The sequence below is a fragment of the Scomber scombrus genome, chromosome 8 (assembly GCF_963691925.1).
Source record: "Scomber scombrus chromosome 8, fScoSco1.1, whole genome shotgun sequence".
Taxonomy (NCBI): domain Eukaryota; kingdom Metazoa; phylum Chordata; class Actinopteri; order Scombriformes; family Scombridae; genus Scomber; species Scomber scombrus.
The window spans coordinates 23,351,087-23,364,295 of NC_084977.1; the positions used below are offsets into that span (position 1 = coordinate 23,351,087).

The following is a 13,209-nucleotide window of genomic DNA, read 5'->3' on the forward strand; positions in this document are numbered from 1 at the left end:
GGGGGATCCTCCCTACATACAGCCTGTGAGCTCATCACACTTTTAATTAGACCGGATACGACAATTATTGGGAAGTCAGCTGACCTCTCTCAGCCCTTTAAAAGCAGCTTGAGTCAAACCTTCAGCAGGATTTAGACACAGAGGCTCAACCAAGGTAGGTACACTTGTGTTTATCTCAGGAGTTTCAGTCATAGGCGGTGATACACTCATGCAACTGGAATCTGATTTATCACATTTTTGTGTGTCTTATGTTCAGTTTCAGGTTTTCAGGACGATGCCTTCCACTATATTTTGCTCTGTTATTTTTGTGGCTTGTGCTGTGACTTTTAGTGCTGCTCAGAGTGAGTACTTGTGACATATTTCTATTACACAGAAAATCTTTTAACTGCAGCAGACTTTTAGACGCATGCAGGTGCAAAACAAGATGTTTTTAATGATGATGTGTTGTGTGTTTGCTGTGTTTGTACTAATTCATGTTTACTATGTTAACAATTATTTACCAGAGATGGAACTTCTGTCAATGTGACTTCAAAAATCAATTTCTGGCAGCAGTTCAGACTACATGCTTGAGTAGACCATGTTATTGGAGGAAGAAATGACGCTATTTACTAAAGCACTGATTCCATCTGATTTTCCAGAGTGTATGTCCCTCTCTAACAATTTTTCTAAGTTTCCATGTGCTCTTTCTCATAAACAGCAAGCTGCAAAGGACGATGTGGTGGTGAATACTACAGAGGTTATGACTGCCAGTGTGATTATACCTGCCTGAATTATGGTGAATGCTGTGATGACTATGAATCAAAATGCACCACAGGTAAGACCTTTTCTCTCCTAGTTTAGTTACAACTTTGTGGTGTTGCTAGTGGAACCAGAAATATTTACTTTGTTTATCTCAACCTACAACACTAATATGCGTCAACATCTGGAGTTACTCATAACACAGTTTTACATCACTAATCTAAAGTGTCTCCATGTCAGCCTTATTTCTTACCAGTGAAGTTATCATTGATTTTCAACTTCATATTGATTTTTAAACAATCCCTGTCTCGTCAGAGTGCAGTCTTACATATGCATACATGTTGCCTAAATGAAATCAAATCTATATAGGAGAATCTGCATTGTGTAAATTCACTGCACATGTTTGTTGTGCCACAGTAAACTCATGTCAAGGTCGGTGTGGAGAATCCTTTAAGAGAGGCCGGAAGTGTACTTGCGACCCCGATTGCATCAAGTACAACCAGTGTTGTCCAGATTTCAAGGCCCACTGTGATGCAGAAGGCAAGTTTTCTCCAGCATACATTCAGCATGACTGTGTGTGTGTGTGTGTGTGTGTCTCTTTCGGCATGTTAAAGACCACAGATTACCTTCACAGTGTATTAAGTAGTCGTATCTTCATGATACTATCCTGATGAAGTTAAAGATTAAAGTTAAAGAAAAAAAAGCTAGGTGGTCATATATCTTAATTTAGTGTTTTGATTTATATCATTTGATACAGGACCACCAAATGTATTAGGGGTTGTATGAGTGAAAGCATGGCTGCATGTTAAAATCAGCCCTCACCTTTCACAGCTCTAGCATTACGCAAGAATTACAATTATTGCAATCTGAGATTACTTCACTTGCATGAACAACGAGGCTGACTAAAAGTGTCAGGATGAGCAGAGATGTTACAAATATTGACATCAAATATCAAACAGCTTTTGCCTGGGTTCAGACCATTGAATCCGCCCACTCCACTGAGTTGAAAATTCTGTCTGATATCAGCCAAAAACAGCCTGCATGTCCACCAGCATGTGGAGTAGCATGCAATGCATGCAGTAATCTGCACTGAAGCATTGGGTTATGTTTGACAATATTTTCTGTCTTCATAATTACCACAGAAGAAATCAATGGAGCAGCCAATGTAGCAGCACCATGCAATAATGTAAACCATAACAAACCCACAGGTATATTTGTTTTGGCAAGAGGTTTTTATTTTCTTCACTTAATTTTCAGTCATTTAGGATGTATGATTTACATTTTTTTTTCATGGTTAGTCTTCTAATCTTAATTTATAAATATTTACATAGAGCCATCTCTGAATGAAGCAACAGAGCCACCATTCAGCGAGGGAGACAATGAAGGTGAGTATACTTTTTAAAAATGTACTATACTATAGAAAAATATATTTCACATATATTAAATAAACTGCAACTTGATTCCAGTGACAGAAACCAATGCTCTCTGAACTGTACTCAAATAACTTGTTTGAAATAACTTAAATGATTATTATGAACTGAACTCAATTCATTTAATATGGCATATGTAAAGAGAACGGCAGGAAGATGTTTATGGTTGACAGCCACATTGCGGCTCTGTGGTTTGTTTGGAAGCCAAGTCTCACCAGAACAAGCCAAGAGCACAAGCCTCACTGGCCAACAGAAACACAAGGAAGCAGTGTTGTGAGAAGTGTGGGAGGGTAACAGGCACAGGCTCAGTCACAAGAGAGGAAAGCACAAAATGCGGCCAAGAGAGGATGACAGAACATTTTCTTAGAGGTTTTAATTCAGGAGTTGGCTTGAAGCAAATTAGTGGGTGGAGATACTTTTGCATTTGTTATTTCTCTCTCAGGAGAAAGACATTTCATGACATTTCTGTCCGGGATGTCACCATCTGAGTGATGTTCATGCTTAATTAAAGTAATACCGGAAAATATTACGTACATTTTAAAGAACAGCAATTTTGTCTAAAATGTCTGTCTACGTCACATTCATTTAATTTGATTTTGTCTTATTTTCCCACAGATGACCATTCACTTCCGATGGCCAGTCCATCATCATATCCACAAGATGATCTCAGTGATGGTGAGCGAGATGTGAACGAATAATAAAAAGAGTTAAGCCCTTCCCCAGTAAAGTTTTAGAAATGTGAATCCTTTTTCACTTGTCACATTCCTGTAGATATGTACGGCCAGAGCGTTCCCACTGATGAGTATACCAACAATGGACCAGAGGATCCATTGGTAAGACCTACCCCAGAAAGCACCAGTGGCTATGGACCCTCTACTGCTGACCCGCTGGATCAAGTTACCACTGAACCCACGCCACCTACAGACCCTCAGACACAGATGACTCCCTCAGATAATCAACCAACACAGGCCAGTGGAGAAGTTCCCACTGAGAGTGCAGGTATGTGATATGTGGGATGACCTGGCAGTATACAGACAAATTACAGGAAAAAATACATTTATTTCACCACCAGACACCAGACACCAGAACAGTTTTAAAGCTCCTGACTATAGATTCTCCAAGACTGTGGAGCTCTATTTTTCGGCAGTGACAGTGTTAGTGTATAATTCACATCATTTTCATAATCATCAAACCATTCAATGACCCCTCAAGCTCACTATGGAAGCATCTGCATTTGTCATTTTTCTCCACCCATATATTTGTACTCATGTTTGTCCACTTCCAGATGTAAGTGATCCTGAGACGACCAGCTCGCCTGACTCAGGAACAACTCTTCCTCCAGCCTCCACAGAAGTTCAGGATGTCTCTAGCCAGCCTACTACAACCTCAGCGCCCCAAACAGACCCTAATGCCACAGCTAACCCTCCAGAGCCAGAGCCAGAGCCAGAAGTGCAGGCAGGGGATACAGATCCAACTGAAGCCCCCACCACCACATCCGACCCACCTGTGGCTTCAGTATCCACAGAGCTCAAACAGGACTCCTCCACAGGCTCAGAAGACGCCACCACCTCTGCCTCTATAATGCTGGACCCAACACCCATCCCAGACGGAACCACTTTAAAGCCAGAGCCAGATGGTACTGGAGGCGACTCTGGGGACGCCACAACAGACCCTTCCTCTTCTCTGCCGGACCTTCAAGATCCCTCCACCGATGGTTCTCCAGCAGCAGAGATTGATTCCCTGACAACCCGCGTTCCCTTAATCACAGATGCGCCACAAGGTGACACGAAAGATGATGCCACGCCAGGAGAAACCACTGCTGATCCACTACAAGTCACCCCAGAACCAACCAAGCCCCAACCATCTGAACCCACCTCAAAACCTCAGGTCAAACCTGGCCCACACAAGCCACTTCCGACTAAACCAACTCCATCTAAACCCATCTCCAAACCTGACACAAAGCCTATGGATCCTTCGCGAACTCTGAATGTAGACAACCCTAGAGACTACCAAGGAGGTAAGGAATGTTTTTAGCATTGGTCCAGATCCTCTGCACAACATCCCTAGAAAAGAAATGACCCCAAATAATGATTTATGTTACTAATCAGAGGGTAAATTTCAGTGAGTAATGTTATTTCTTTCCTGTAAGCGATACTGAGATCTATTTTTCATAAGTTACTCTGATACAAATCTGAAGACCTCTAGTTTCTGGTATATATTTATGACCGTTCACAGCCTGTTTATGAGCTTTGTTTCATTATGCATCTGGAAGAATGCAGTTTTCTTCAAAGCATAGTTACTCTATATTAAGTGACAGAGGTGGCTGTTTTCCCACATTGTAAATGAATCATGTTGTCCTTTGAAATTGGACAGATACTCAGATACTTTAAGAATAGACAAAAGTTCACAGTGCAGGAAAAGTCCCTGAAGGCCCTGGAATATAAAAATCCAATTTAACGCTCAGTAAGCCAATCTGTGACTGCATAGTTTCTTTGTTTTCTTGCATGTTTTTCTCACAAATGTGTCCTTTTTCCCCAGATGATAGCAATGATACAAACCTGTGTAGCGGACGGCCGGTCAGTGCAGTCACCACATTGAGTAATGGAACAATAGCAGTTTTCAGAGGTTGGTGGCAGTAAACTGATATTGAGTGCATTCACAGTCATTGATCTAACAATTCTGTCATGCTTTAATCCAAATACAGGTAGGTTAATTAAAATACAAGTGAGCACAAAAATGAAAGAACCAAAGTCATTACTGAACAGAAAATGAAACTTTGATAACTAACTAAAAAATATACAGTTTCCACAAGTTTTGAAAAATTATGAAAATGATTAAAGTCCCCCTCCACTGAACAATGTGTTGACATTATAAGCTTTTTCAATATTTTGCTCAGTTAGGAAAATATTTTGTTCTGTGCTCACCTTAAATCTGAGTTTATGAGTATGAACAAGTAGGATTTGTGACATCACAACTTGTTTTGTTGTTAGTCATATATATATACTGTATATATTTTGCCCATTTGTATACCTTACAAATGACATGCAACAATGTCCCCTGTTGGACTCAAATCGTGGTCGGTGTCTTAACCCTGAAGCCACAAGGGCACCAAATTCAGATTTTTTTTTTAAACTTAATTGAATTTCTCTGTGGAAAAAAACATATTAGACACAAATTATTATTCAAAGCCGAGTATTATTTTTCATCTTCGAATGAGTGAAGAGGCTCTTAAAGTGATCGTGTATGTGGGTGGACCAGTCTTATAAATGTAATATTGCTTCACAGGGCACTACTTCTGGTTTCTGGATAGTAACAGGGTGCCGGGTCCTGCCCGTAGCATCACACAAGTGTGGGGCGTCCCATCCCCCATTGACACTGTGTTTACCCGTTGCAACTGCCAGGGGAAAACATACATCTTCAAGGTAATTGTTGTTATCTCATCTGAACCAAGAAGTGCATTTGACAAATCTGAAATTCAGATTATTTATTTATCTATTAATTTTTTAAATTTTTTTTTAACCTGAAGCCATTTTACAAGTGCTGAACTGATCAATTTTTGTTCCCAGAAGTTGAATGTTTTGGTTTGGTTTGCAGGGAAACCGATACTGGAGATATGAAAATGATGTTATCGACACTGGATATCCACAATTAATTGAAACAGGCTTTGATGGGCTTCGGGGCCACATCACAGCTGCTCTGTCTGTGCCTCAATATCGTCAGAGGAGAGAGTCAGTCTACTTCTTCAAGAGAGGTGATGAACTGCTTGACAAACATGTTTTTTCACTACCTAGCTTTCTTTCTAGTTTTATCAATTGCTGTTGTGTGTTATTAGTTAAATACTGTTTATCATACCAATGTTCTCAATTAATTGATTCTTAGACTAACTCTTGATTGTTTCAGGGGGAATGGTCCAGAAATACTCATACAAGTTTGGTACCAGTCCAACATGTGGTAGGAAAGTCCAGTACACCGTTACCACAATCCGCAACCGATTGGCTCGACAAGCAGGTACGCCAATAATACAAAATAAAAATAAATTAAAAATATATATATTTCACTGTTACATTAATGCATTTTAGCTTTCATTTATATACCCCCATTTCTGGTATCTGCTATCAGATCACATCTAAACAATGGTTGAAATGCAGATTGTGTAAATATAACTGATGTGTGTACAGGGTGTTTGCTGAGCATTTTAACAGATAGGCCTGAACTTATATGAACATGCTTTATTTGAGTTACAACACATGTAGTTCTCTGAAAAAATGACTCATGCTTTGGTGAATTGAGAGGGGCAACAAGGTCCATCTTGTAAATAATTGGCAAGTGGAAACAAATGGCCTGTGTGCTGTTTATGAGACTGCAAATGTTGAGTTGTGAGTTTGGACAGAAAGATGTAAAAAAAAAGAAAATAATCCCCACGAATTTGCAAAAGCATCAAAGAATATTCTATTCATCATTTTAAACGCGACTGTTTTGTTTCCAGTGTCTCTCTTAGGGCCAACAATTAACATCAGGAAATCCTGGACAGGTTTCCCCTCCACCATCACAGCTGCTGTGTCCATCCCGGCCATCAGAGAACCAGAGGGATACAAATACTACGTCTTCTCTAAATGTAAGTTAAGATATACCAGTACTGGACTTATAACTCTAAATGTATTTATTTATAGGGTGGGTTTATTTTGTATTAAGATTTACTTTCTTTTAATTGTTCCAATATTCAAATTCCCAAGATCATTAGAAAGGCCATATTTTGGATTAGCTCAACCCCACCTCCCAAAATGTGATGTCTTTACTTAGCCATTATGCTTTTATGGTTGCTCATCTCCTCTATTTCAGTCCATACTTAGTTTATTCTCAAAAGAACAAAACCATCCTTCACTTGTCTGTTATTCTCATTCAAAGTGTCTGAAACGCCTAATGAGGACCATGTGTGTTTGGGTGTGTGTATCAGAGTGGGGTGGGGGATTGGGCAGATGTAAAGGTCATTGAGGGCGGTGTCCATCAAGTTTATTGCGCAGTAACCGCACTTGAGGTTCCACTTCAATAATGATACCTATAGTTTTAAACCATAACTCTACAGCTACGTAGAGTTCCTGTAAAACATTTCACTCACTTCACATCAGGAGGGGCTTACCATCATTTACATCATTCAAGAAACAACGGCCCTTGAAATTCAGGTCCTTTTGTAGCAGAATTGTCAGAACTCTTGGAACTTGTATGGCAAAAAAAGACATCTTACACATCATTCATGAATTCAAAAGCTAATTCACTGTCTGTTCTGTTTCTTTTACAGCCAAATCCTACAACATCAGGGTGGATGCTGCACGTCCCGTCATTGCTGCCCCTAAACCCAGCACGTCACCTCAGAGCAACAGCGTCTTCAAATGCCCAAAGAAAGTCTGAAAACCAGACTGTTCAAAAGAAATCGTCTTCCAAATTTTCATGGTTTTTAAAGTTTATTACATTCTTCATAAAACACATTGCTTCAGCATGGACTGATAAGAAAAGGTACTTTCTAAGTACATTAAAAAAAACTATCGTAAAACAAAAAAACACAACAGGCTTCAGAGCAAGTGAACATTATCATGACTGAATATAGAAGCTCAACACTCGGATTTAAAAAATATATAATGTGGTTCTGGGGGGGAAAGACAAGTTCTGCAGTCATGTTTGTCCAGTTTTAGTGCTTCATCTGGCAAATCGTCTCCCATGTATACCCCGAGAGGGAAATGCTTGACCTGTTGGAATATAAAGAGAGCTTTTTAAGACCAAGCCTGCTATACTGGTGTAAAGATTATTTGCAGTGGCTGTATAAAATGTGAAATATGATGACCTTATTGAAAGAATTAGTTTTATAATGCACAATACACAGTACCAGTGAAAAGTTTGGACCCATTTGAAGGTTTTTTCAAACTTTTGACTGATACTGTGTTCATTAAGTGCTATGATCGGGTAATTAAAATAAAAAAAAGAGCTTTGTCAGGATTTGTGCAGACAACATTATTGCTGGTCAAAAACTACTGGGCTTAACATTCAGTGCTATTTTTCAAGCATGCAATTTTTAAAGAAATATATAATTAAAGAACAATAATATTTTATTGTTAAGTCTGAAACATTAACGATGAAATGTGTAACTTTTTATTTGGTTTGCAATAAAGATGCAATGTTATTATACAAGTCTGTGTGAAATCCTCCTCTACTGTGTCTGGGTTTATGCTGCTGGTTGTGGTGTGAACATAAAAACAGTGAAAAATGTCTTCACTTATTGATTAGACCAAACTGGTGTGCCCTAACAACATTTCTTAATACCAAAGTCAGAAAAGCATCTCCAACCAAAAGTCAATTGTATTTTTCCTCAAACCACAATCCTGTTTAAGGCTGACATTTTAATATCAAACTATGTTTTTTGCCACAGCAAATGCTCACTCACTCAAGAGAGCTGAGTGGACCGTGTGCATGAATGCTGTGCCAACGCAGCTTGACTCAGCTTGTGCTGAAAATTAGTTTTTCCAGGAAGGAAATGAGTCCTTTCTATATTCTTTTTTTTTTTTTTTTACTCTGATGTTTTTGTTTTTCTTTACTGGTCATGGTCTACCACCAGTTCTTTTCACCACAATTGAATAGTGATTTTTGTACAACGCAGAGTTGTTGAGTATTACTTTGTTCAGCTTCTCCTTCTTTCATTTGAGATATCATTCATGTGACATCACACAAAGCGGGGTTATAGAGTGAAAGATCTCAATATATTTGATATTATTTTATTTTATGCTTTAAATCAATATAGAAGAGGAGAAGGGATTTTTTCAAGCCATTTTGCACAACTATACAATTTTGTTGTATTGAGCTGGCAATGAGCAGCCAAAATGATCAGTGTTAGCTTTATACATAATTTGTGTGCATGTGCTTTCAAATATTTATAGTAGTAGTTACCTCCTCTCTTCATGCGCCCACCGCGGCTCTCTGGCCAGCGCTGCAGCTGTCTGCTGGATCCAGGTCTGGAGGGTTTGGGTGGAGCACTGCTCGTATCTAGAAAAACACCACAGCAATCAACAACAGCAATGAACTTAATAGAGGAATTATATATGAAGTTTATGCAGGAAGCTGCCAAGTCATGAGGCAACACTCTACCTGCAGAGCTGGAAGAGGGCTCCTGGCTGGTGGAGGGGAGGTTAGACTTGTCAGACGGCTGGCTTGACTCCTCCATATCCCCCTGAGACACCACAGGATCCGCTGACGCTTCTGAACTGGGCCTGGAGGAAACATACCAACATGTAAAATACATGCTATCTGAACAAATTATGTAATCATGCAGTGAAGCAAGAAAATACTAATATAAACCTGACAATTTTCTGACAGTTTTAAAATTTGATTTTTACAGTGCATAAAGACAGGATTACATTTCAAATTAAACCAACAACTACTGAAAAGAAATACTGCATATACAGGAATAAACGCTGTAGTTGAAAGGGAGGGAAACAAGGACCATGGGGCTGACTTTCAACATCAGCACCAAAAAAAACAGAGAGGAGTGAGTCTCACCTATCAGTGTCTGGCTCCAGGAAGACATCATCTCTTTCCTCCCCTGAACCGGCTGCTCCTGCCACGACCAGGCTCGGTGTCGATGTGCTCACCATGGGAACTGACTGGGAGGTGTGCTCCGTGGCGTCTGACTGAACCACCTCTGAGAAGATGGTTACTGGAAGAGATGAACATGAAAACAAGATACACTCCCTGATTTTTGTTGGAGGATCTGGTAGTCCTCCAAAATCTGCAAATCTCCTCCAAACTCAATGTCAACTGTCAATGTTTTTTAGTGTGAAATGAGTATTTTAATGAGAAGACTAAACCAGACCAGATCTCCTCACATCAGAGTGATGAGACATACCTGGCGCTGACACTTGGAGAGGTGTGGTGGGAACGCTGCGTCCACCAGACTCCTCTTCATGAGATGCGAGGAACAGGGGGCTTTCAAACATGCCAAGACCTGAAGACATTCACAAGAATTGATTTGAAGTTTGAAGAAAAGGGAAACTTAGAGAAACTTTATAGAAACTGCAGAACATGTGGTGGTGGTGGTGGTGGTGGTGGTGGAGTACCTCCTTGTGATGCAAGCTGTCCCAGGTCAGAGTGCGAGGACGAGCTGGTCTGTGGCATGTCCTCTGAAGCGCCAAACCGGAAGCGAGGGACACCGGCCACTTGTGGAGAACTGGCAAACAAAACACACAGAGTCAACCAGAGCCATGAGATCAACACGATGAAAGTTAAAAAAAACCCCTCACAAATAAGCTATAAAGTAGAAGAAATGTAGTAATGATACACAGTGGCAACTCAATGTGCTTTACATAAAACAAACATTTAACAGAAAAAATTGAAAAAAAACAAAACAATTTTGAGAAATAAAAACAAAACCCAATATAGTAAACACATACATACGTAGTATTTTTGGGGAAAACACAATAGGTGGCAAATTTACCAAGTGAGGCAGTGGAGGCTTTAAAATAAATGGAGCAATGTCAACGCTACAACCTTGATGAAACCACTCACTTAATTGCTTGTTGGATCAAATTAATTTCAACTTGACTTTTTGAAAAGTGAGAGCCCAAAGTACAAAACTAATATCACTTAATCTCTTAAATAAATCCTAGAAACTTAACGTTACACTAAAAAATATGAACAAAATGATATTAGATCAGCATTATCAGCACTTTTATTACTAATGAAACTGAAATTTCTACACTGATTTCCGTGGTACGTGTGTGTGTGAGACTTACTGCATGGCCTGGTCAAAACCATCAGAGCGGTGTGGCACCACCAGAGTGGGAGCGTTGGGAACCATCCTGTCATCATCATCAAAGAAGTGCTGCTGCAGAGGGAGAGATGGCAGAAGAGCATTGGAGGACTAAACAGGACTAAACATTTAAAACTAACATTTGTATAATTAAGGTAATTTTGTATATTTAAGGTGTATTTTTGGATTTTCTACAATTGCAGATGTGACTTACAGCACTGCTGGACATCCCAGGAGCAAGCTGCGGGACTCGACGAACAGGAATACACTGTGATATATAACAAAACTGTTAAATATTGTACTGTGCCACAAAACATATTGAAGTTATATTCTTTTTATATTTATCTCATTGAAATCTGCCCCTTTTTCTTTCAGACCTGAACTTGAGCAGGAGGTCCTAGTTCTGATGTTGGGGCGGGCAGCGTGTTCAGTCGGGCGGGCAGCTGATGTGTTGGTCTCCGTGGCGACTGGGGCATGCGTGTACCAGAGCTCGTGATGGGTTGCTCTGTAGAAAAGACCTCCATCGCACTGCTCTCAACTATAACAGTAGCAGACGTGACATGATTAACAGAAGCAGCTTCTTTCTTTGTGGTGAAATAAATAAATTGGATTATTTTCCAGTATCTGGCAGGTTCCCTCAAGAAAAATGTATTGTATTATATTATCTTCACATAATGTGTGCCTCACCTGTCTAATGTACTAAGAACTTATTATTCATTTTCAAAGAAAAACAACTTTTATGTGCCCTTGTTGAAAATGACCTTTATTTTGGCTACCACTTCGGCCACTCTTCCTTTCAGACAGACAACAACATATTACATCTTTCTCAGTCATCGTTGAGGTCTCAGATAACTAATTGGATGGCGGGACAGTTTGTGAGCGCAAGTGGAGAGTTTGAGGTGGATCTACGTATGTGCATTCGACACGCTTTCCTGGATCTTACAGCTGGGTGTCTGGGAATCTGCGGGCCTCTGGGTGGAGTCAGACGCCCCCAAACTCTCTTCTGTCTCTGTGCCAGGGTCTGTTACATCAGCTCCCTGAGAAAGGGAAGAACAAAAGGAAATAATAAAGACAAGAGTCATAAGAGAAAAAGGAAAACCATCAGTAGAAATTTCAAAACAGAAAATGAAAAAGGAAATAAAGATGTGCAATAAATAAAATCAGCAGTGGGTTTGTTTTCCCACGTTATGGATGCCAGGATATACTGGCAGGGCAACTCATACACATTATGATCCATTTCCTCCTTGTGTGGAACAGAAATGCCCTTTTGAAAAAGTTTAGAAATTCCAGTAAAATACATTAATACATCTCCATAAATACACATATGTTTCAAAGGTGAGAAACATTTGAGAACCCATTATTAGCTGACAAACTTTGAAAGATTTGTTCCATCTGATGTAAAATACTATCATTCAAAATATGGTACATGCTGTTCCCAACTTGACAGCAGAGATAGAGGGGGAAAAACAAAACCAACCATTACATCATAAACCTACCATGGACACACTAAATAGAAATGAGGCAATTAAATATATTTGGTTGATTTAAAGTTGTGGTTTAAGATGATTCAAACTTTTTTTTGTTATATTGAGAGCAAGCTGCCTTTTTCAAGGACACCCTGATTACAATACAAATATAAAATATAAGAAACAATAAATGGCAATAATTGTTTAATCATAAGACTAATCCCATAATATGAGAATAAACTGAGCATAATTTAATCAGTGATAGCCTCATAAATATGTTTTATCATGAAGAAACTAAAGCTGCAACTATAACATATTAATGATTATATTCATTATAAATGTTCTAGACTAATCAATAAGTCATTTGGACAATTAAATGTATCAAATGATTTAAAAAAAAAAAAAGTTGATTACTGTTTCTCAAGGCCCAAGTCGCAACCTAAAATGTCTTCTTTTGTCCTGTCCTACAGTCCACACCTCAAAGATATTCACTGCCATAAAACACCACAAAATATTCACGTTGAAGGGTTAGAATTTAGAGAATTTAGGCATTTTCTTCTTTAAAAAATAACTAAAATGATTGTTCAATTATCAAAATAATTGGCATTTGATGAACTCATTCATCGGACGGTTAAACGTTGCATTTCCAGGTGAGTTTCCAGGATGAATAAAATTCTGGAAAATTTGAAGCAAACCCTTAGGAATGTTACAAAAACTAGGTTGTTTTTTTCTCGTAGGCAGAGGTGACACCTACAGTTTAGATTTTATTGCATGTATTTAAACA

At 39.1% G+C, this 13,209-nt stretch overlaps 2 protein-coding genes across 3 annotated transcripts in view; one reads left to right on the top strand and one right to left on the bottom strand.

Moving 5' to 3' along the window:
* prg4b (proteoglycan 4b) lies at positions 1 to 8,348 on the top strand. The gene is made up of 14 exons (XM_062423440.1): positions 1 to 154; positions 257 to 341; positions 698 to 814; positions 1,156 to 1,278; positions 2,070 to 2,123; positions 2,784 to 2,843; positions 2,940 to 3,167; positions 3,454 to 4,185; positions 4,707 to 4,793; positions 5,454 to 5,590; positions 5,763 to 5,919; positions 6,069 to 6,176; positions 6,655 to 6,783; positions 7,465 to 8,348. The coding sequence occupies exons 2-14, from the start codon at positions 275 to 277 to the stop codon at positions 7,572 to 7,574; spliced, it is 2,109 nt and encodes a 702-aa protein (XP_062279424.1). The 5' UTR covers positions 1 to 154; positions 257 to 274; the 3' UTR covers positions 7,575 to 8,348.
* Positions 7,609 to 13,209, bottom strand: part of tprb (translocated promoter region b, nuclear basket protein) — a 23,831-nt gene continuing 18,230 nt past the window's right edge. Inside the window, exons 42-51 of one of the 2 annotated variants that reach the window (XM_062423439.1) lie at positions 11,903 to 11,996; positions 11,337 to 11,497; positions 11,174 to 11,227; positions 10,943 to 11,031; positions 10,268 to 10,377; positions 10,057 to 10,155; positions 9,711 to 9,867; positions 9,300 to 9,421; positions 9,102 to 9,197; positions 7,609 to 7,909 (exon numbers count right to left, since the gene is read on the bottom strand). In XM_062423439.1, coding sequence (XP_062279423.1) covers positions 7,860 to 7,909; positions 9,102 to 9,197; positions 9,300 to 9,421; positions 9,711 to 9,867; positions 10,057 to 10,155; positions 10,268 to 10,377; positions 10,943 to 11,031; positions 11,174 to 11,227; positions 11,337 to 11,497; positions 11,903 to 11,996 — 1,032 coding nt within the window. In that variant the 3' untranslated portion in view covers positions 7,609 to 7,859. Of the gene's footprint in view, positions 7,910 to 9,101; positions 9,198 to 9,299; positions 9,422 to 9,710; positions 9,868 to 10,056; positions 10,156 to 10,267; positions 10,378 to 10,942; positions 11,035 to 11,173; positions 11,228 to 11,336; positions 11,498 to 11,902; positions 11,997 to 13,209 lie in introns of both variants that reach the window. The other variant, XM_062423438.1, reaches the window with a different exon arrangement.